General features: G+C 35.6%; 2 protein-coding genes across 3 annotated transcripts in view; both read left to right on the forward strand.

Annotated features, from left to right (window-relative positions):
- Positions 1-324: 324 nt before the first annotated feature.
- On the forward strand, positions 325-16746 carry mcm9 (minichromosome maintenance 9 homologous recombination repair factor). 2 transcript variants are annotated; one of them, XM_084091996.1, is made up of 13 exons: positions 325-536; positions 2580-2918; positions 7638-7954; positions 8382-8463; positions 8895-9095; positions 10076-10201; positions 10315-10434; positions 11414-11588; positions 11729-11931; positions 13018-13221; positions 13342-13424; positions 13518-13663; positions 15179-16746. In XM_084091996.1, the coding sequence occupies exons 2-13, from the start codon at positions 2606-2608 to the stop codon at positions 16614-16616; spliced, it is 3408 nt and encodes a 1135-aa protein (XP_083948122.1). In that variant the 5' UTR covers positions 325-536; positions 2580-2605; the 3' UTR covers positions 16617-16746. The 2 variants fall into 2 exon arrangements, with proteins under 2 accessions (XP_083948122.1, XP_083948121.1); XM_084091995.1 differs by having other exon boundaries at positions 325-517.
- Positions 16747-20796: 4050 nt separating this feature from the next.
- cep85l (centrosomal protein 85L) overlaps positions 20797-23760 on the forward strand; it is a 66937-nt gene continuing 63973 nt past the window's right edge. Inside the window, exon 1 of the mRNA XM_084090324.1 lies at positions 20797-20885. Within this exon, the coding sequence (XP_083946450.1) occupies positions 20870-20885 (16 nt within the window). The 5' untranslated portion in view covers positions 20797-20869. The remainder of the gene's footprint in view (positions 20886-23760) is intronic.

Raw genomic sequence — 23760 nt, forward strand, 5'->3', positions numbered from 1 at the left:
TTTAATTAATTTAAATAGTGTACATTATGTATAACTTTCTAAATTTATTTCGAATATAATTTAATACATTTTCCCTTAAGATATTTTAAATAAATAAAAGACACAAAAATCGATTAAAAGTCCATTATCAGCGTAATTTCCATAAAACTAAAGGGACTTTTATACTGGCGGTCAGAGGGAGCTGCGACAACGTCATCGACATCCGTTTTGCGTTTACTGGTTTATACCAAGTCCAAAAATGGGGGGTTAATTATTTATTACATACCATATAATTTATCAGCGCCAATATAGACATAAAAAACCCCAAAGCATATGAATGGTAAACTACTTTTACAGTATTATAACGGGATTAGAATGAACTGTCTTGTGCTAAAATTCATAGTTTATTTGTACGTGCTCCCCTACAATCCAGAAAGACGAAGAATAAACCGCCAAATCTGAAAACACGGACAGACAGGAAGAAACACCCATGTGTGTGAATGTTGTTAATGCACATAACTTCTGCTCGTCCACCAAGGTATGTCAAATACAGCAATGTAAGCAATTAAATATTAATAGTTATTATTATTCTTGTAGTTTTCAATTGTTTGTAGAAGTTTGCTCAAGAGAGCAATAAGGACAACGGAAATGGTTTGAATGTTTGTTAAATGCATGGTATTCTGAACTAATACTACATGTCAGGCAGTAACAGCCTATAGTTTATACAGTTTATAGTTAACTGTACACTTTTATTAATGCAATTTTAAGACCTCAAATTAATTAAGAAACTGCATGAAACCTTTATATTTGTATGAAAATAGTACTCAACAGAGCAATGTATATTCAAATATATACATATTTGTTAAAAATATGTTAAAAATAACGTCATTTTTTAAAATATGAAATAAAAAGAAACAAAATAATACATATTTTATATGGAATTTGTTATAACGTGTAAAATGTGTGTGTGTATGTATGTAAGTTATGTATATGTATATATATATATATATATATATATATATATGTGTGTGTGTGTGTGTGTGTGTGTGTGTGTGTGTGTGTGTGTGTATGCACACGCAGTCACATACATGTATATGTAGTAAAAAAGTAATAAAATATAATGTAAATTAATATGGAAAATATTGTGCAACATTTAATTCATACTTTTGCATTATTCTGAACTACAGATCAATTGATAATTATATAATATTGGCCATTCATCATCATCATGAAAATCCTGGAAATATTAAGGATAGGCTACTTTTTGTCATAGAAATTTCTAGTCACTATTTTTCTAGTTATTTTCTAGAAAATCTTTTTCTTTTTTCCTTTTCTTTCAGTGAATCAGTAAAACTGATTTACAGATTTGTGATTCCTAAGCAAATTAGTCTGAAATCAAAAAAAAATATATATATATACAGTACCAGTCAAAAGTTTGGAAACATTACTATTTTTAATGTTTTTGAAAGAAGTCTCTTATGCTCATCAAGCCTGCAGTTAAAAAAAACAAAAAAACAGTAATATTATGAAATATTATTACAATTTAAAATAATGGTTTTCTTTTTTAATATACTTTAAAATGTAATTTATTTTTGTGATGCAAAGCTGAATTTTCATCAGCAAGTACTCCAGTCTTTGGTGTCTTATGATCCTTCAGAAATCATTCTAATATGCTGATTTATGATCAATGTTGGAAACAGTTGTGCTGCTTAATATTTTTTTATAACCTGAGATACTTTTTTCAGGATTATTTGATGAATAAAAAGTTAAAAAGAACTGTATTTATTTAGAATAGAAATCTTTTGTAACAATATACACTACCGTTCAAAAGTTTGGGAACAATAACTATTTTTTTTTAAAGAAATTAGTACTTTAATTCAACAAGGATGCGTTAAATTGATAAAAGGTGATGGTAACGATTTATATTGTTAGAAATGTTTTTATTTTGAATAAATGCTGTTTTTATGAATAAATGCTGTTAACGTTTTACTCATCAATGAATCCTGAAAAAAGTATTCCAAAAAAATATATTAAACAGCACAACTGTTTCCATCATTGATAATAACTGAGTATCATCATATTAGAATGATTTCTGAAGGATCATAAGACACCAAAGACTGGAGTACTTGCTGATGAAAATTCAGCTTTGCATCACAAAAATAAATTACATTTTAAAATAAATTAAAAAAGAGAACCATTATTTTAAATTGTAATAATATTTCATAATATTACTGTTTTTTTGTTTTTTGTTTTTTTTTTTAACTGCAGGCTTGATGAGCATAAGAGACTTCTTTCAAAAACATTAAAAATAGTAATGTTTCCAAACTTTTGACTGGTACTGTATATATTTTTTTTAATTTCTTAAAAATACTTTTTTAAGTAATTGTCTTAAGTGATCAAAAATGACTTGAAAGGTTAAGGAAATTAATTGGTCAAAAACTGTTTGAAAACAGTGAATCAAACACTTAAATTGTTGTCAAAAATTTTCCTAAATGTGTATACTTATCAGCTACCATGATACACGAGTGTGAAAGGGTTTGTAAAGATGAACTGTAGTAAGTTATATACAGACAGACCCATCATCCGCTGCTCTCTTCCAGAATACTTTGTCTAAGTGATCCGGTTCATGATGCTCAGTCCGGATCAGGTGTCCTTGATAGGACTGGTGTTTGAGACTTACGTGATGGAGCACCACAAGAATGACGTCCTACAGATCTTCCAGGAGGCCAGTGAAGATACTCACTATCCTGTTGTAGTGAATGCTATGACCTTATTCGAGTACAATATGGAGGTTGGAGAGTGTTTCAATGCGTTCCCCAGCCAGGTCCTGCCTATATTTGACAATGCCCTGCACAGAGTGGCCCAGACCATATCTCAAACTTCTTCCTCACCGCAGGGGAGTTTCAACCTCAAACACAATCTACATGTTCGTATATCAGGTAAGCAAGTGTGAGAACATCCACTCTTTTACACTGACACCTGTATCAGGGCTCAACAACGAGGATTTTATACATTAGCCTGACGCAACACCCAATTACATGAGTTTTGAGGAGTGTTTTAGAAAACTGTTGGGAAAATAGCTTTATTTTGGTGTTTTTGTTTGGCAAAGCTAGTGGTGCAGAAATTGCACATTCCACCTTTATTCACCTTTGATTAGTTCAGGGAAAAATATAAGAAAAAATATTATGTGTACAAATCAATAAATAAAAGGATAAATAATAATAGGACAATAATCATTAACGCTTTACACTGACTATAACAAATAATTGTATTCAATTTTATGAATGTATTATATTTGTTTGTTTTAATTGTAAGTAAAGTGATTTCTAATCTCAACTATTCTCATTTTACCTGTACAATAAAGCTTGAATCATATCTTTCATTATGTTCAAAACGTTATTACATACATTTATATATAATACCTTATGTAACATATTATTATAATGAAATAATTGATACATAATGTTGTATATTATATTAAAATATTTTTTATTTAATTTTTAGTTATTTATAAAACATTAGTTATTTAGAATTTAAGTAAATAATGTTTTTCTCTGTATATTTATTTATAATCTTAACTAATCTTGTTTTACCTGTACAGTAAGGATTGACTTGTATTGTATATAATTATTACCTTATATAAAAAAATGTATGCATTATTATTTGATCATTATTAAATATATATATATATATATATATATATATATATATATATATAATATATATAAAAATGTTATATTACTTTTATATATATATATATATATATATATAATATTATTATTATTATTATTATGTAATAATTAATACATAGAATTTAAGTGAATATTTTTTTATCTGTATATTCATTTTTAATCTCAACTAATCTCGTACATGTAAAGCTTGATCCATATTTTTCATTAAGTATTCTCAAAACAAATATTATTAATAATAATATGATATAATATCAATAAATATGAATGATGTATATTCATGTTAATATTTATGTTTTCAACATAAAAATGTTTTCAATTCATATTTTATATTTCATTTCAGGGAGAGAGTGAGAAAGAGAGATCAGTTAAGCATGAATGTTTGGCATTGATTTATTAATGACAATTGTTCTCAGGTGTTTCCAACTTATCTATCCACTTATGATAGGAGGTACTAAAGTGTGTTTGGCCTGACAATAATGTACTCTATGTACTGTATACTCCATAGGATATGCTATAAATGTTACAGCTCTAACAAATGCATCTATTAGGCCTGTTTGTGCACAGCAGTAAACAATTCCTCTATTTCCAGTATGACATGTACCTCCCAGTGATCATAAGTGGCTTGTATATGGCTGACTGTTGTCTTTGTGGAACTGGTAGATCTGCTGCTATAAAGCCGCAGAGTGCCTCCAACTGTCTGCTTCATTTGCTCTTGAATGCTTGCAGCCTATTAGTTTGTCAATGCAACACAGAGGCTGTTTCCCACTACAGGCAATTAGACCCCAGCACACCGTGGCAGACAGCTCATTTGTCCTGCCGTGAACTGTTATCTGTTATCATGGTCGCTTCCTCTGATCTAGTGTCATATAACCTGCACGATATGCTGATGTATTCTTCTCTGTAACAACAGTCTCGTTATGTTGGCTCGCGGTGTGCAGGAGCTGGAGAGAGATCAGATGAAGCTTTTAGAAGGTGGTCAGGTGTGAGCGCAAACACTGCATGATGTAACTACAAGATGAGCAACGGCTCTGCAGGAAGGGTATTGATCCGGATCTGAGGACAGGGAGGATGTGTCATGTGAGAGGTCGGACAGACACAGGCTTTCTGAGAAAAGAACAGCTGAATGAGGCTTCAAAGGAATAGTTCGGGAAAATTCTGTCAGTATTTGCTTGGTATGTGGTGTAGGCATCAATGATTCCTCAAATTGTGTGACTTGTTGGGGAAACATTTCAGTGCAGCTGGTGATCTAACTGATAATTGGCAGCAGAGTTATTATTAACTGAAAGTAAAACTATTAAATCATTTTTTGGTCATTGAAATAAAGCTGAAATAAAATATATTAGATGTAAGACTTGGCAACTAACTGAAGTTGAAACACTAACATTACTTAATGGAAATTAAAACTTTATGGCCTGGTTTTCAAACAGGGCTTAGATTAAGCCAGGATTAGACCTCAGTTTAATTATGACATTTAATAGCTTTTATAAACATGCCTTAGAAAACAAAAATACTGGTGTGCATCTTGAGACAAAACAATGGCACTGAAGAAAGTTAAAAGTTGCTTTCAGTTAAAACAGCTCAAACATGCATTTTAGTCTGGGACTAAAATATTAGTAAAATCTATAAATAATATTAAAATATAGGATATAATAATTACTAAAATTATTTATATATATATATATATATATAGTGTATATACAGTATATATATATATATATATATATATATATATATATATATATATATATATATATATATATTAATACTAAAATAGCACTGCTTGGTGGACTAAATCTGTGCAATAATCTCATTATTGCTTTGGGTATGGGGGTACGTAAGTCATATGTGACCCTGGATCACAAAACCAGGCACAAGTAGCACAGGTATATTTAGGCAATCTAAAAGAAAAATTTTGACCCATACAATGTATTGTTGGCTATGCCAAAAATCATTAGGATATTAAGTAAAGCTCAAGTTCCATGAAGATATCTTGTAAATTTCCTACCGTAAATTTATAAAACATTTATTTTTGTGAGTGAAAGCTGCACAGTCGCGAACATAGAGATTTTAGGTGGGCTGTTTTGACTTGAGCTAGTAAGCAACCACATAGCAGTTCACTAAAAACTATTCAAAACACCTTGCAATCACATAGCAACGCCCTTACATTGTGTCATGGGCTTTCGTATGGATGAGCAGCACTCATTTAAACCAGTGTAATTGTTATCTGAAGATGGATTCAGTCAAGAAGACTGCTGTAGGGAGTGTGTCAGCAATAATCAGCTGACTGACCTTTCCTGTTCCCTGGATGTTTTATCCTGTTTTGTGGACAATGGGAGAGTTATAAATAGCCTGAGTGCAGACTCCACTCATAGATCCAGCGTGCTGTGAATATGAAAGGGGGTCTGAAAATAGGACACACAGCCATAAAAAGCACATAGACCGTTGGCCATATCACGATGAACAACCACGTCATGTGTCTGAATGCTTTCATGCTTTGGTGAAGGTCATTAGAGAGAAAAATTGTGTATCCAGGTGGTGTCTCTGCAGTCCTGGGGGGGGTGACATGTCTGTTTTCTTCCTGAAGATGTGTGATGATGTGCCTGTATCATAAAGAAGGTCAGGCTGGACAATATACAGTATATATATACATTAGTAAGATATTTAAAATGTTTTTGAAAGTTGTCTCTTTTGCCCACCAAGGCTGCATTTATTTGGTCAAAAACTTAGTAAAAACGGTAATATTGTGAAATATTTATTATAACTTTTTTTCTATTTGCATATATTTAAAATATAATTTATTTCTATGTTGGCAAAGTAAAAATTTTAGTATCATTACTACAGTCTTCAGTGTCACATGATCCTTCAGAAATCATTCTGATATGATGATTTGCTGCTCCAGAAACATTTATTATTATTATCAATGTTGAAAACAGTTGTGCTGCTAAATGTTTTTGTGAAGAAAAAAAATAAAAAAATTAATATGTAGTTAAAAATTATTTTACCTACATATAATGAAAATTTGTAATACATGAAAAGTGGGAGCCTTTGAACATTTTTTTGTGATTATGTGAGTGAATCGTTGAATCAATTCATTGACGTTTGTGCAGTTTGAACTGATTCATGTAAATGTCTGATGACAGTCTGTTTAGAAAATCTAATGGTCAAAATCATTCAAATAATTTACATTTTCACAAAGGTGCATATTTTAATCAAAACCATGATCACGAATATATCATGAATATTCAGTATTTCTGCCAGCCGTAATCTGCTTATCTAAAAACTGCAGAATGACATACACAGGAAGAGTATGAAGATTGTTTTAGATGACGTGTAGGCAGAGAAGGGAGGTTTGTGTTTGATCCCTGAGGTATGTGGGATGGATTGTATTGCATTGTGGCGAAGCCAAGTGCTTTTCTCTCACGTCCTGTAGGAGATGATTGCCGTCACCTGTAATTACACGCTCTTCATCTGTAGCCCTGCAGACGTGACTCATCCGAATAAACACACTTTACTCAAACCCATTTTCTCTGCAGCTTCTACTGTCTGTATCTGTGGTTAGAGGGGAGAGAGAAAAAATGAATGCAAGTTTATTGCCTAAGTAACTTTGACATTTGATTCTTCTTTCTTTTATGTTTTTCTATGATCATGCAACCATGCTGGGCCAGGCCATATTCAAATATTGAATGTGCTCCGAGTTGATTTATCATGCAAGAATGTGCAAGAGACTGTAACTCCGCTTTTGAACTTTTCATTAATGAATATGCAGTGCCATCTAGCAGTTGGAGACCATAACTGCTGAAACGGGAGCCCTAAAAGACTGTCGTGGAATAACACTGACACCTAGTGCTTTATATAATGCTTGCTTATTCCTTCAAGAGAAATAGTCCACCCAATAATGTAAACTGTCACCAACTGAATATACATATATCTTTCTCTCCTAATAACTGATTTACTACACATATGCAGGTTTACCTATGTGTCCCGAGCTGACCAGAGATCACATTCCTAAAGCTAGAGATGTGGGCCACTTCCTGTCCGTCACAGGCACAGTCATCCGCACCAGTGTGACCAAAGTGCTGGAGTATGAGAGAGACTACATGTGCAATAAATGCAGGCACGTGTTCTCCGTGCAGGCTTCTTTCGAGCAGTTTTACACCTTTGCCCCACCCACCAGCTGCCCCAATGAGGATGGATGTAATTCTTTCAAACTCACCTGCCTGTCAGGGAGTGACGCCCCTCCAGCCGCCTGCAAAGACTACCAGGAGATCAAAATCCAAGAGCAGGTGAGGCACCAGGGATGTGCTTTATTCAGGGACAGTCACCCTGGAGCAACCTGCTGCTGAAGAAATAGTTCACACAAAAATGAAAAATCTATTTTTCATATTACCCGAGCTCTAAAATGACATTTTAGGTATCGTAAAAGTAGTCCATACGACTTGGACACTATGTTCCTAGTCTTTTGCAGCCAAATGACAGAATAAAAGTGTCTTGATATGCAGCTCCAGGGATTCAAACTTTTCTTTTTTTCTTTTTTTAAGTTGAAGAAAAAAAAGAAAAAAAATGTAATTAAAATTAAATATGCATAAATAAAATATGCATAAATGTAGATGTGAGGTAAACACATTTACCCATCTAAGAAAAAATAATTTGTGTTTATTTCTACATATTCAAAATCTGTAAATGTCCTGACCAGCACTCCTTCACTAACAGGTACAGAAACTGTCGGTGGGCAGTATCCCTCGATCCATGCTTATTATCCTGGAGGATGATCTTGTGGACAGTTGCAAATCAGGTAAATGCAGAGTATTGGTGGAAATAGAGTCCAGTCCGTAGTTTATTTCATGTATTTACTGGCTTTTACAACTTGACAGTGCAGGAATGAGATCTTTGCTCAGTCCTGCTCACCGGTAATACAGTGTACATGACTGGCTTTATTAGATTTTCTTACGAATTAATTCAGAATGAAACTTTCTGTTGTTTTCAGTTATGTGCTTTAGTGCAATAACAATAAAACTAATGGAGAACATTTTTTCCTATACAACTTATATATAATGCCTTTTTAACATCATATTATACTGGACAGTTCATGCTGTTCATTTTTTAAACACTGTGTTTGCTTGCTGTTTATTTTTACTTTTTTCTACTGATATAATAATAGTAACATCCCTCAGGGCAACATCATGTGTCTGTTTCCCTCATGATGCTGTCATGTGTTTCTCGCAGGCGATGACATCACAGTGTACGGGGTTGTGTGTCAGCGCTGGAAGCCGATGTTTCAGGATTGCCGCTGTGATGTGGAGATTGTGCTGAAAGCAAACTATATCGAGGTCAATAATGAGCAGTCCACCACAGCACTGGTGCTGGAAGACATTCAGAAGGAATTTGAAGAATTCTGGGACAGTCACAAACATGACCCCATTGCCGGTACACAGTTGGTGTCTCTTTCAATATCGAATCTGGGAAACTCAGTCTAGTAGTACAAATAAGCAGTACGGCATTTTCAATACCATGTCCCCTCGGCATTTAAAAGATTCCTCTCTTTTTCTTATTGCTATCCAAACTCAATTACAGTCCTTGTAGAGGAAGTTGAGTTGATGAGGACCATGAAACAGTGTTGTAATCTGTTTCCAGTGGTGTTTGCTGAGGCACAACACTATTAGGCTACTATTGCTCATAGGGTTATTGGATCAGGGATTTGAACAAATCTCTGACTGAAAGTATTAAATGTTGGCATGTAACTCATACTGTTTAGTTTGTGCTGCTGCGCACATGAATGATACTTCAAACCATGTGGCTTTTTGAGGAAAAGTGGTTTATTACTTTTCTACACAGTCAAATGTATGTAAGCTTGTTTCCTCCATGGAATAAAACAATTTAAAAGATAATTGCGACTTTTTAGCTCATAATTGCGAGATATAAACTCGCAATTTTGACTTTTTTCTCACAATTTGCGAGTTTATATCTCGCAATTCTGACTTCTTTTCCTAGAATTGTGATATAAACTCGCAATTGAGAGTTATAAAGTCTAATTCTGAGGGAAAAAATACTTTTTCTTCGGATTCTTCAATATGAAATATGTATGTAAAAATATTGTTTATTCTGTGATGGAAACAAGCTTCCATACAGATGTATGATTTTCACGAGGTGTATGTTAGAATAGGTTTGGAGGGGGAGTAGGGAACTACCTGGTAATGGATTAGAAACTGCTCAGATAACCTAAGCATACACCTAGAACACCCTAACAACCCCCTCAGCAACACCCAAGCAACTGCTCAGAGCACCATAGCAACCTCCCAGAAAACCCTAGCAACCACTCATAATGTGGGACAGCTCATGGGATTCATTGTGGTTTTATGAATCATAATCTCTCTTTCTCATTCTCTCTCTCTCTTGACATTCTGAAGGCAGGAATGAGATCTTGATGAGTCTATGCCCTCAGGTGTTCGGCATGTACGTCGTCAAGCTGGCTGTTGCTATGGTTTTGGCAGGTGGGGTACAGAGAATAGATGCGTCTGGAACTAAGGTGAGAGGTATGTGTTCACACTCCACATAATGGACAGTCTGACATTTGTGTGCTTGAAAAGTGTATTACTCTTGTGAATAAATCTGAATAGCTCTGACTCAGACTATGCGCTCTGGGTAGGAGAGTCTCATCTGTTGCTCGTGGGCGATCCAGGCACTGGGAAGTCACAGTTTCTGAAGTACGCTGCTAAGATTACACCGCGCTCCGTGCTCACTGCAGGAATCGGATCTACTAATGCAGGTTCCACACGTTCTTCTGAACCTCACATTACCATCTATCTCAGTGACATTTGGAATAAGCAATCACACTGGGGGGTGTTTTTAATAGCATAATTGTATATATACTTCACTTTTTGAAGTACTTCACTATTTTTTGAAGCATGTGGTATTTCTACTGTGCACAGTATGCACAATTTCTGTATATATATTCAAATTGTGCAGGAGAATCACTGAGAAAAGGAAGCAGAAGTTCACTTCACCTGACCAAATTCATTAGTTCTCCCTGCAACATCTTGATATGCACAGATTAGTGGTTTTAAATGTAACATAATATACTTTTGTGAAGAAATTTATATATATTCTATATATGTATATTTCCACATTTTATTCATCAAAGAATCCTATAAAACATTCCACAAAATATTAAGCACAACAACTGTTTTCAACATTGATAATAATAAATGTTTTAAAGTATATTTTGAAAGAAAACAATTATTTAAAATTTATTTTAAAAAAGTATACATTTTCAACTTAGACTTCTTTCAAAATCATTTAAAAAAGTGTATATGTAAAAAATATTAATTGTTTAATTCATATTTCATAGTCAGAACCTCTAAAATTTGTGATAAGTGATAATAAAATAAGTGATAAATAGGTGTTTAATATAAAGATAAATATGATTTGGTTTCTTTACTGTTACTGTTACATAGTTGACTTGTAACACTCCTGAGATGAATTAAACACACAAACAAAAAAATGCCAGAGCCGAACTTTGTATAGTACTGAAGTGGTTTGCAGTGTTTGATGGGTACATTTTCTCACCCACCTCCTATGAAGTTAAATATTGTTGCACATTTGTTTGCAACAAAGTTTGCTACATTGCTGTATACACATACTCTGTATTTTTTTATTTAGAAAAATACTAGGCAATATTTAAATATGTGCAGTAAGCAAGTAGTGCTGTTGCGTCATTGTTTGCATGATTGTGAAATGCTGGTCAGGTCTGACGGTGGCGGCTGTCAAGGACTCAGGAGAGTGGCACCTGGAGGCAGGAGCGCTCGTTCTCTCTGATGGAGGTCTGTGCTGCATCGATGAGTTCAACAGCATCAAAGAGCACGACCGCACCAGCATCCATGAGGCCATGGAGCAACAAACCATCAGTGTGGCTAAAGCTGGGTGAGTGTTGGGGGAGGAAATAATGTCACACGCATGAGTCTAGAGGGGGAATACGAATTTTCACAGATACATTTCTTGTATTTTTATTATCCAAAAGCATGTGAGCATCACATTAAATCTCCCACTTTCCTCTTTTGTAGAATGGTGTGCAAACTGGACACAAGGACCACCATCCTGGCAGCTACTAACCCAAAGGGGCATTATGACCCTAATGTGTCGGTTTCCGTGAACGTGGCTCTCGCGAGCCCCCTCCTGAGCCGCTTTGACCTTGTGCTGGTTCTGCTGGACACTAAAAATCCAGAATGGGACAAAATAATCTCCTCCTTCATCCTACAGAACAAAGGTCTGTCCCAGAGAAGAGCTTTGTTTTGTAATATCAGACTAGTATAATATTAATGTTATGTTATGTTATGTTATGTTATGTTATGTTATGTTATGTTATGTTATGTTATGTTATGTTATGTTATAATAATATGAAGGGACAAACTGGAAATAATTATATGAAATCTCAATATATATTTATTTATCCTGAATATAAAGAAAGTTAAAAAATCCAAATATATAGTTACAACTACATATTAGGATGTACATATATATATTCAGACCTATAACTGAATATTCCGATTTATACCTATATATTAAAAATGTATATTTTATTTATTTAGGTTTGTATATTTATTTTAGACTTAAGTATATATTTGGATTGACATATTTTTAAATTAATATTTAAAAAATTGGTAACTTATATTTATATACTTTATATTTATATATATATATATATATATATATATATATATATATATAGTATATGATTATTTTTAATAATAATAATATATTTATGAAGTAAATATAAAATTATACATTTGATTTGATTTTAAATAATACATTTAATTTAATTCATAATATAAATCAAATTATAAATGTTATATTTGACACATTTATAATATTAAAAGTTTTCACAGTAAAAGTGGGTCTTTATATATAAATGCCTTCGCATTTCAAGACCCATCTTACGAAATGTTTTTTTTGTTTTGTTTTTTTACACATTTTTAACTTGGTACCTTTTACATTTTTAACTCTGTATTTTACATGTTTTTGTTTACATGGCATACAAGAAAATGCAGTTTGTAAAGCATCATCTAAAGTGTTATTGGATCAAACACACCCCCATCCAGCCCGATTGCTGGTTCGTGCCTCTCTTGTGGGATTTGTTGCTTGTTCGGTCTTCGTTATTTTCTCAAGTGATGCCACTTTGATAGGAAAGCCTGTTCCCTCAAGGGCTGGATCACCCCTCATTTGGCTTAGAATCTCTTTGATACTCAGTAGAAGTTAATGGTGAAGCCTTGCATATTTGTTGCATATTTATAAAATATTCATCTTAACATCTCTCTCTTTATCTCAACTCTCTTCCTTCGTGATTTCCCCACAGGAGCTCCAAGTGAGTCTTCATGTTTATGGAGTATGGAGAAGATGAGGGCCTATTTCTGCCTGATCAAGACTCTTAAACCTAGCATAACACAGGAAGCAAACGCCATCCTGAGCCGTTACTATCAGCTTCAGAGACAGAGTGACAGTCGAAATGCTGCGAGGACAACCATCCGCATGCTGGAGAGTCTCAGCCGCCTAGCTGAAGGTCAGATGCTAACATCTAGCATATTATCTGATCTTCTTCCCTCTGCTTTTCCACAATAAGTTGTTATTTGCTAGAAGCCATATTCAAAAACGTATCTGACTGTATCTCTGTGTGTTTCAGCTCATGCCAGGTTGATGTTCAGAGAGACGGTGACAGTAGAGGACGCTGTTGTTGTGGTGTCTGTTATGGAGTGCTCCATGCAGGTACTTTTATTAGCAATGCTGATGCTACTCTATATTCCTGAAGCTATATTACATTTTTGAGTAGTGAATAAGCATTTTTTTTCTTTACCTCAGGGAGGCGCTCTACTTGGAAATGTGAATGCTCTACACACATCTTTTCCTGACAATCCCTGTGAACAGTATAAAACACAGTGTGAGGTTGTGCTCGAGAGGCTGGGATTGACTGAGATTTTACACAAAGAACTGCTAAGACTCTCGAGGTAAAGTGAATCATACATACACACACTACCATTCAAAAGTTAGTTTTTTTTAAAGAAATTAATCTGTGCTTTTTTTCAGCGAGGATGTATTAAGTTTGATAAAAAAAATTACAGTTAAAAAAAATGCTGTTAATTTGAACTTTGAGCGAAGAATCCTAAAATGCATTATTCAATCAATCAATCAATCAATCAATTTATTTATATATAGCACACTTAAAAACAACCATGGTTGACCAAGGTGCTTCACAGGTTAAAACAACAACAAATTACTGCTCATACATTTATACAACAATAAAACATGTGTAATATACAGTATACGAGGTATAGTGAAAATTAAAATAAAACTAAAATTAAAATTACCAGGAAATTAACAGCCCTAACTCGAAAGAAAAGCCAAAGAAAAATAATGAGTTTTTAACAATGATTTAAAGCATTCCAGAGTTTGGCAGGTTCTGATATGGACTGGCAAGTTGTTAACATTTTTGTTAACATAACATTATTGTTTTCACAAAAATATTAACTAAAAAAATATTTTATATTAAAATATTAATAAGATTTCTGAAGGATCATGTGGGACTGGACTAAAGGCTGCTGAAACTTCAAGAATAAATTACATTTTAAATGATATTCAAATAGAAAACAGTACATTTTAATTGTAATAATAGTTCACAATATTACTGTTTTTACTGTATTTTGATCAAATAAACACAGCCTTTGTGAGCATAAGAGACTTCCTTCAAAATAGTATTTAATTGCAAGTTTAATTTCATTGCTGGTTATGTTTTTTTTTCTCAAATATTAAATTGATGAAATTTAATTATCAGTATGAATAAATGAAATTGTGATTTTAAATTAGCATTGCATAAATGCTTATGTGATTATATCAAAATATTAAATAAAACATATATTACTTATGTAGTAAATCATTTACTAAATACTTCATTTAATTTCATTAGCATTATTTTTTATTTATTTTATTTAATATTTCATTAGTGATATGAATCAGTTAAATGGTAAATGTATTATATTACATAAATTATTTGCTTTTAATTATATTTATACGTTTAAATAGTAGGCCTCAAATTCATTTAGTATGTGTCCTACCGGCAGAAGTGAATATTTTCAAATCAAAATGGCGAAATTTAATAAAAAGAGTAGTTTGCATCACTAGATAGGCTATTACTGCCGGTCACTGAACATTTATATCGTAAAACAGTTGTCTTATACTTACATCTTTCCGTGAACTCTCGTTGCGTTGTGACAGTGACAGAAAGACCCGCCTTATTTGATTTGATTGGCCATCTCGATCATTTTGACATTGACAAATGCTGTTAGACCGCTGAGGCAGAGCAACCTAAAAATTTCACACAACAAACACTTGTGAAACTTTTTATCATCCTGACAACAAACAGCTTTACTCATTCTATACTAAAATGATAAGATGAGAAAATATGAATTCTATTTATTCATAGCTCAGACAAAATTAAAGCAATAAAGGCTTTTATGTTCTTGTAGGCTACAGAGCAGAAGACCGGACTCCCCTAAAGGTGACGAACCACGTAGTGACCTCACCATTGAGCGTGCAGCTGTTGAGAATCACGGTAACCGTGATGTGACCACTAACTCAGACAATCACGGTAACCTTGATGTGACCACTAACTCAGACAATCACGGTAACCGTGATGTGACCACTAACTCAGACAATCACGGTAACCGTGATGTGACCACTAATTCAGACGCTGACCTGGACTGGTTCCACTCCTTATCCAGCCCGACTGGTACCGGCTCCATCATTCACACCTCCACACAGAACACTACGACCACACTACGCCGTGCAGTGTTGCCTAGCAACAGCCGTTCCAACCGCTGCAAGGGTTCTGCGTGGGAGAAGGATGAGGATAAATCCACAGTTGAAGCTGTAGTGGAAAGGGGCTCCAAAAAGCTCAGAGGCAAACGACTGAAAGAGATGAAAGCGGCCCTCCTGCTGAACGAAGAAACAGTTTTAGGAGGAACTGATGATGATGTGTTCTCCCAGAGTACACCCATGACAGGGAAGAAACCCTCAAAAAGGAAAAACACAGCCATCAGTCTTCCTGACATAGACCAGGAGGCTGATTTCAGACCCGAGAGTGGAGAGGATTTACGCAGGAGACTCACAAACTTCACATTCAAGCCGAGAGAGAGAATGTGTCATGCCGATCAGTCGGTTGTAAACTCTAACACAAATGCCAAAGTGGCGGTGCAAGAGGGGGCGAAACCTAGCGCACCTCAGATGAGAGATAAACAGGCCGAGAGGAACCAGTCGAGCTCACTTCCTCCAGCAGAGGGCAGCAGAGCTAATAACATGCGCCGACTGGGAACTCGCAATAAAAACAAGGACGTTTCCTCAGAGGTCTTGAATGATGAGAGCACAGCTCAAAAAGGGACGTTTGAGGACACTGAACATCAACAGCAGCTGCTGCCGAGACTGAACAGCCTCTCTCCAGGTGAGAATAATGGTAACACTAATAAACACCCACAATCCTTACCAAAGACAGACCACCCAAAGACTAAGGTGGCCAGCTCCACTCTGGACAAACTTTCCAGATTCTCTTTTACGGGCTTAGCTGAGGAAAAGACTGGAGATGAAACAATCCCTGCTCCACCGGAGCCACAAGAAGCCATAAATGACAGTACAAACAAAGTGGCAACAAGCACAGTTTTTAAAGACCAGGAGATCACAAGCACACAGATCAGGACAAATATAACCACAGATGTGAAGAGCAGCGCACTGCAGACGGGCAACACGAGGACAGAACCCTCCGACAGACAGGAAGAATTCAGAGAGAATGCTTCAAAGAAGAGGAGATGTTTTGAGTTGAGCTCCGGAGGATCCGCAGGACTCCTTAAAGGTTTTTCACTGTTCAGCTCGTCTGTCATAGATGATGAAGATCTAGACGCTGACTGGAACTGATGCAGCAAGAGACTTTGTTGTGTGTAATACAAGTATATATCATTTATATATACATATATACCTTTTTTTGTGTTTAAATGTAAATGCTTTTTTTTTTTTTTTGTAAATATCAATAAAAAATTTGTCTGGTTTTGTTTTCTCAAAAATTCAGTTTATACAGTTACGTGCAGTTAATATAGTTAAAGCTGCAGTCTGTAACTTTTGGCGCTCTAGCGGTTAAAGGGTTAGTTCACCCAAAATTCTGTCAGTAATTACTCACCCTCATGTTGTTCCAACCGCGTAAGACCTTCGTTCATCTTCGGAACACAAATTAAGATATTTTTGATGAAATCTGAGTGCTGGATCACTTCTCCATAGGCTGCTAGGTGACCGAAACTTGCTGGCCCAGAAAAGTTATTAAAGAGATCGTTAATATAGTCCAAGTGACTACAGTGGCTCAATCTTAAGTATATCAAGCGACGAGAATACTTTTTGTGTGCAAAAACAAACAAAAATAACGACTTTATTCCACTATTCATTTCCTTCTCTCTGGGCCTCTAGTTGGTTCACGTAGTGTTTTTGCGCTGCGCGTCTGTGTTAAACGTCACCACGTAGGCTCACTATTGGCCGACGCTGGTCATGTGTGTGATGCGTGTTGACGTGCAACACAGACGCGCAGCGCAAAAACACTACGAGGCCCAGAGAGAAGGAAATGAATAGTGGAATAAAGTCGTTATTTTTGTTTGTTTTTGCGCACAAAAAGTATTCTCGTCGCTTGATATACTTAAGATTAAGCCACTGTAGTCACTTGGACTATATTAACGATCTCTTTAATAACTTTTCTGGGCCAGCAAGTTTCGGTCACCTAGCAGCCTATGGAGAAGTAATCCAGCACTCAGATTTCATCAAAAATATCTTAATTTGTGTTCCGAAGATGAACGAAGGTCTTACGCGGTTGGAACAACATGAGGGTGAGTAATTACTGACAGAATTTTCATTTTTGGGTGAACTAACCCTTTAATAAACAGAACTGAATGCTTCTTGCAGAAGAACATTGTTGCCGGAACTACTTGTTTATGTCTATGACGAGTCAAGCAGGTTCTGGGCTACTCCGCAGTGGTACGACCCGTACCAGTCTAAAATAGTCAGAATATAAACACTTATTATAAGTGTACCGTAGTGATTCAGGATAATGGATTCATACTTGCTCATTATATAAATCAAAAAAAGTTACGGACTGCAGCTTTAAATTAGATTTATTGTTTATATTTTCAAAGCTTTTTATAAATATCATCAAAATATAAGCAATATCTATTTTTGCCCAAATTTTGAATAGGATCATTTATGTAATTAATTTCAGTTGCTATTATTATTTATTTTATTTCCATTTTAGTATTTAAAAAAACTAAAATAATTCCCAGGCCTGTTTATTTATCTTAATTCAAACATCACAAACTTTTTAGCATTGCTCTTTTAAAAAAAATTATAAACATCTCACATCTGCAACTAAGCAGAACTGTTGAGAGTGCTATATTATGCACTTTTGTTGCATTCCCCTTTTATGAGTGCATTGCCACTGTTCCTGCTGAATACTAAATAGGTTGCAAACCTCTTGGTGGTTTTGACATCATAATCATGATGGTTTATGAATTATCCATGTTTGGGTCTGGGTGGACTAAGGAGGCCTAAATGTTTTATTTCAGAAAAGCAAGAATAATAATTTATTCCCCTTAAGTGAATAACCAATTCTAAATGTATAGCAAAACAATTCAAGAATCAGGCCAGTTACAGTTAACAACAGTGAATGTTTAATTGGCGTGCGGTGATTTATTGTTCAACAATAGCTGCACTCGGCCAGCAAAAATAAAGCCAGACTAATGGTGTCTTTTAGCTCTTGTAAAGTCAAATAACCATCCAAACAGATTCTTGGATGCTTGGCGGACGCTGTAAGAGATGTTTTCAGGCTTGAACAATTCACCCCATGGGAACAGTGAATGACACCTTGGTGAGGAGATGTTGTCTATCGTCATGGAGATGGATTGCATTCCATCGGGAGTTTAGGGATGAAGGTACTGCAGTAGGTGATAATAGGATCATACAGGCTCTGCCATTCCCAAGGTTAAAATTATGGACAGGTCTCAATTACATTTTGCTTGTTTATCATTCAAACCTCTTCAATAGCAAGAAATCAAGTTCACCCTTTTTGTTTTTTGCCGTTTTGTACAAAACAGGAAATTAATCTTCTTTTTAAGCATTGTCTTTATAAACAAGGATGTGCTTTTATTGATGCATCTGTTAATATGTGACCGTAATAAGCTTCTGTTTTGTTTTTTGAACCAGTTATGAGATCATTTCCATTGACTGGCTGAGTTACTAGTGAAGTCTAACCTTCTGTTGGAGAGGGTCAAGGTCTGTACAGCTTTCAGAGCTGCAGTCCAGAGAGACTAAAGGTAAGATGAGACGTTAATGGATCCTAAACTTCCTGCAGATGGATCACTGGCCTTATCAATAATGAAGCATTATTGATTTAATGTCTCTGAATGTGCCAGCAAAGCCCCCAAACTCACCATTGCATCATTCCTCTGGCATCTTACACTGTCTTAGAGGATTTCATTTTGGGACTTTGTAATTTTTTAATGCATTTTAGCACAAAATATATGTCATTTTAGTCTGACCTGTTTAATAGATAGATATAATGACAGATAGATACAGTTTAAATAGTTACATGCAAGTTTACATACTCCCTACACATCACATTTTTAATGTTTTTTTTTTTAAGGTTTTTTGTCATTTTATATATGTTACCGGTCCTAACCGCCCTGAGCGGGACTCGTTTTCATAGGCTAAACCTTACAATTTTTAAAAAAAATATAAGATTGTAAATGAAAAGATTAGCTAAAAGCCTTTTGCTCTTCAGGTAAGAAGCTTTCAATTTCCTGTCAGGTTATTTTGACAGTTTTGAAAGCATTGAATGTGTTGGCTCATGTCAAAAACACATGTCTGAATGGGTTTGGTGTCTTAAGTGAACATCTGAGCACCTTTAAACCATATTTTGTTCCATTCAGCAGAGTTTTGTTTGGCAGGACCCGGCATTTTACTTTTAGGCCCGGTCTGAACACTCTTTTATGATAAGTCATTTATGCTGCAAGTTATTTAGTACAGATAATCCTATGCCTCAAGGCGTTATGATCTGCTTCAGTTACATACATGATCACATGAACGGGACAGAACTAAACGTGTTGCTCTGACAGTTGGGGTGTAGCTAGATTGCATAAACCCAGAGGTGTAATATGAATGTTGTTTGTGCAGCTCTTCACCTGGAACGCTGCAGGGGAAAAAACATCAATCACCACTGGGAATGGCAGGATTTATGCAGGAGTTATGGAGCAAGCTCTATTCTGCTTTAGAAAAAGCTAGTTTGTACTATTTTTCTGATAAATAGCATGTTTTTGACATGACAGGCATGCATGTGGCACATTAAATGTGTGTAAAGTTGGGCAACACATCCTCTGTACGGTCAGCCATCGCCTGTTTACTGGAAAGAAAATTGCTGATCAAGAAACAGTGACGCACACGTTAGAAAGTTTGTGAAATGTGCAACATCCTTCTGGGTGTTTCAACAGCGTTAAAGGAAATATTCACAGATGAAAGTTCTGTTATTAGTTATGTTGTTCCAAACCTGTATGCAGTTATTTTCCCCCAAACTTTCAAAGACCTCTCAAGCTCATAAAATTAGTCCATAAAAACTTTTTAGAGCTTGTCATATGTAGTCACTATAGTGCTGTTGGTTGCCAAGAGCTGAGTGGCGATTCAAGCAAATCGAAGTCTGCTGTTGTTCCACAAACACTTCATAAAGGTCCCTCTGACCTAGACTGGTATTGATCTTTGACTATGGTGTCTAGCATGACTGTTGAGACCGGACGTCTCCTGCTGTGATGTGTTTAACAAGAGTCCCACTACTGTGGCTCTGGAAAGCTACAAAGTCAGAAGTCCTGACCTTTGCAGTTCAAACAGGAGCTAATGGGCATCCAACAAAGACTCTTTTGCCAATGTTTTATTTTTGTTTTACCACAATTCATGTGTGGAAGCATCAAAACCCAAGATCCAAATAACTGTGAATTTTAGTGACACTTGAAAGCAAGTCCTTTTGTCACACCTATTCAAAAGAGTCTGTGATGTTTCACGTGTTCTCATTGGCTGTGGTTCTCCACGAGGTAACGAATGCTTAGCAAACACCACTTCCTCCCGCTACTTCTGCATAATGTGCATTTCCCATGTCGACCAACAACTGTAAGTTTTGCATTTGTACAACTATATTTTTCTTTTTATTGGAACTTCTTGTAATTTTCTCCTTTCCAGGCCGAGTAATATGGGGCATTGCTATTTATGTCGACACTTGAACTGATTTAAATTTGAAAATGGGCTTTGAGACTCTTATTAATGAATGCTGTTGACCTTTCATGCTTTGCTTTTGGAGATAAAGATCATGTCATAAGAATGAGAATGCAAGAATCATGTTATACTGAATGTGATTGATGCTTATTTTATATTCAATTGCAGTTCATTTGTGTATTTTTAAGAAGCAAAGACTTTTGTTAACAGCGTCCAGGTATTTTAAGCAGGAAGTCAAGCTTATATATTTTAAGTATAATATATTTTATATTAAAAATTGGCTAGTACTTTGGCTTGGCTGCAGGCTGGTACTGTTATAATGGATAGTATATGCGTGTGCAGGTCCACTGTGTTATAATGCAGCCACTGGTTTCCTGGCAGCGAGACAGGAAGTGGGGGTTGGGTGTAGTCTGCACTAGTTCGATAAAATTCACAAAAACACTGATTCTTGATGCCCTGGTTTGTACGTCCCACACGCTCTAAACCTCAGGGAATTATTCATGTGGTGGTTCTTTTCCAAACCAGCCCCCGATCTGGTGGCAAAATACAGGAGTGAAGTTGTGAACATTGGTGGCACGGTGTACAGGTCTCTCAGTCCTCTGAGAGGAAATGTGTTGTTTGGGTCGGGTAGCAACAGGGTTCATTCATCTCCAAGAGGGTCAAAGGCCTTTTTTCTGTAAAAACATGATCGCTGGTTAGATAAATGAAGCTGGTGTTTATGGAAAATATAGTAGAAATGTTATCTCACTCTGTGCCAGTGTTGATTTTAATCGGTGGCAAAGGATTCTGTAATACTGTTTTGTTTCACATGCAGTATATTTTCCACAAATGCTTCTAAAATTTACCGCTTATCTACAAAATATATTTTTTTTTTTGGGGGGGGGGCAATTAATAAATAAATGTTAATTGTGCATTCCCTTGCAAAAGTCACTGTTGTGAGTGATCGCTAAGGTGTTGCTATGTGTTGTATTGTAATGCATTACAATATTGTTTTACTCCCTAATAAAGTAACTAATCACGTGGAAAGTAACTTTTTTGTGGAAAGTAATCCGTTACATTACTTTTGCATTAGGCTACTTTTTTATGTGGGCTGGCCTTGCTTGCTTGTTTTTTGATAAATAAATAACAAAAAAACACACAAAGTTCTATTTTTTGGTAAATGTAAAGGCTCTTTCACACAAAAGTGAAATGAATAAGCCTCAGACTGAAAGAAATGCAAATTCACACCGGTACAGTAGAGGGCGAAGCTCTAAAAAACCTCTTAGCTGTGCTGCCATTCTGGATCTCAGAAGAATAGGACATGTGAAGAAAGTTCAACACCATGGGCAAATTTCAGATGGCATTTTTGCACCCTTGAAGGGCACTTCAGGAAGGGGTTTCTTCCATTTGTAGGGGTGTTCCAAACTAAAGGGAACAAATGGACCCCTTCACGAAGGGCCCTTCCATAAAAGTCTAGAACTACAATAAGCATCATGTTCACACAACGCACACAACTCACGATTTCTCTGCACTTACTCATGATTTCTCTCAACATGAGGCACAGGAGAGCTGTCTGTCAATAAATGGCAAAACAAAGTAACTTGCGTTACTTATTTGAAAAAGTAACTGAGATATTTTATTGTAAAATTAAAAGTAATGCATTACTTTACTAGTTACTTGAAAAAGGTAACCTGATTATTCACTAATGCGTTGCCCACAACACTGGTTCTGAGTATGCTGTGTGATTGCTAGGATGTTCTGGGTGGTTGCATTCTGGTTACGTAAAGATCTTGATTTTTCTAATGCTAGGCCATTGATATGTGTTTGCTAAGTTCTTCGAAGGTGTTTGAGTAATGGCCAAGGTTAAAACAGCTCACAATGCAAGTGTTTTCTTGGCGTTGTCAGGGCGTTGCTATGCAGATTCTAAGGTGTAATGCGTGGTTGTACACTGGTTGCATAATGATCCCACAATTCTTGTTTTTTTTAGGTGTTTGTCAGGGTGTTGATAGGTGGTTGCTAAAGAGTTCTGTGGTGTTTTGAGTATGTTAGTATGTTGTTATGTGGTTGCCAGATTACTTACTGGCCAAAGTAAAAAGAGTCCACCCTCAAATCTCGATGATATTTGGTCTCTAGAATGCTTAGATCGTGCCTTCAATGCAAGTATTTTTTCTCCCATTTTATTATCCACCGCAGGCAAAAATCATGATCTATATCACTTGGGTAAATAATAGCACATCTCTTCTCAATAAGTTGCACTGTCATTCATGTGCTGAAGTTTAATGAGCAATTGTAAAAGCGATGCTTGCCTTAGCAGAGATATGTTCACTGCATGTTGGGAGTATAACAGACCTCAGCTGTTCACAGTGGAGTGTGAGCGCTCTTTGTGTTGTGAAGTGTAGCTGCTCTGTGTGTGTGGAGTGAGTGGGCCAGAACTGTGGCTCAGAGCTTCAGTTGTTTTGGAGACAGGCCTCAGTGTCATCCAGTACCACGGCTCTGTATAGTCTGCAGGAATGTCTGCTCGGTGTCTTTGTTCACTTCCTCAATACCGTTTCCATATACACAGGTGGCCGTCTAGCAAGACTTAACATGTAGCAGAGGCTTTTTTTTTTTTTAAACTTTCTTTCTTTCTTTGAATACTACTGTTTTTTGTTTCCATACAGATGCAATGAATTAGGCCTTAAGCTTTCAAGCTTCGAAAAAGTGAGTTGAGTTGGCCCTTTTCAATGAATTGGTTGATTCAGTTCACAAAGCCAGTCTGAATGATTTGTTCATGAATCAGACTGATTTGGTTATG

This window comes from Abramis brama, assembly GCF_963993115.1.
Source record: "Abramis brama genome assembly, chromosome: 18".
Classification (NCBI taxonomy): domain Eukaryota; kingdom Metazoa; phylum Chordata; class Actinopteri; order Cypriniformes; family Leuciscidae; genus Abramis; species Abramis brama.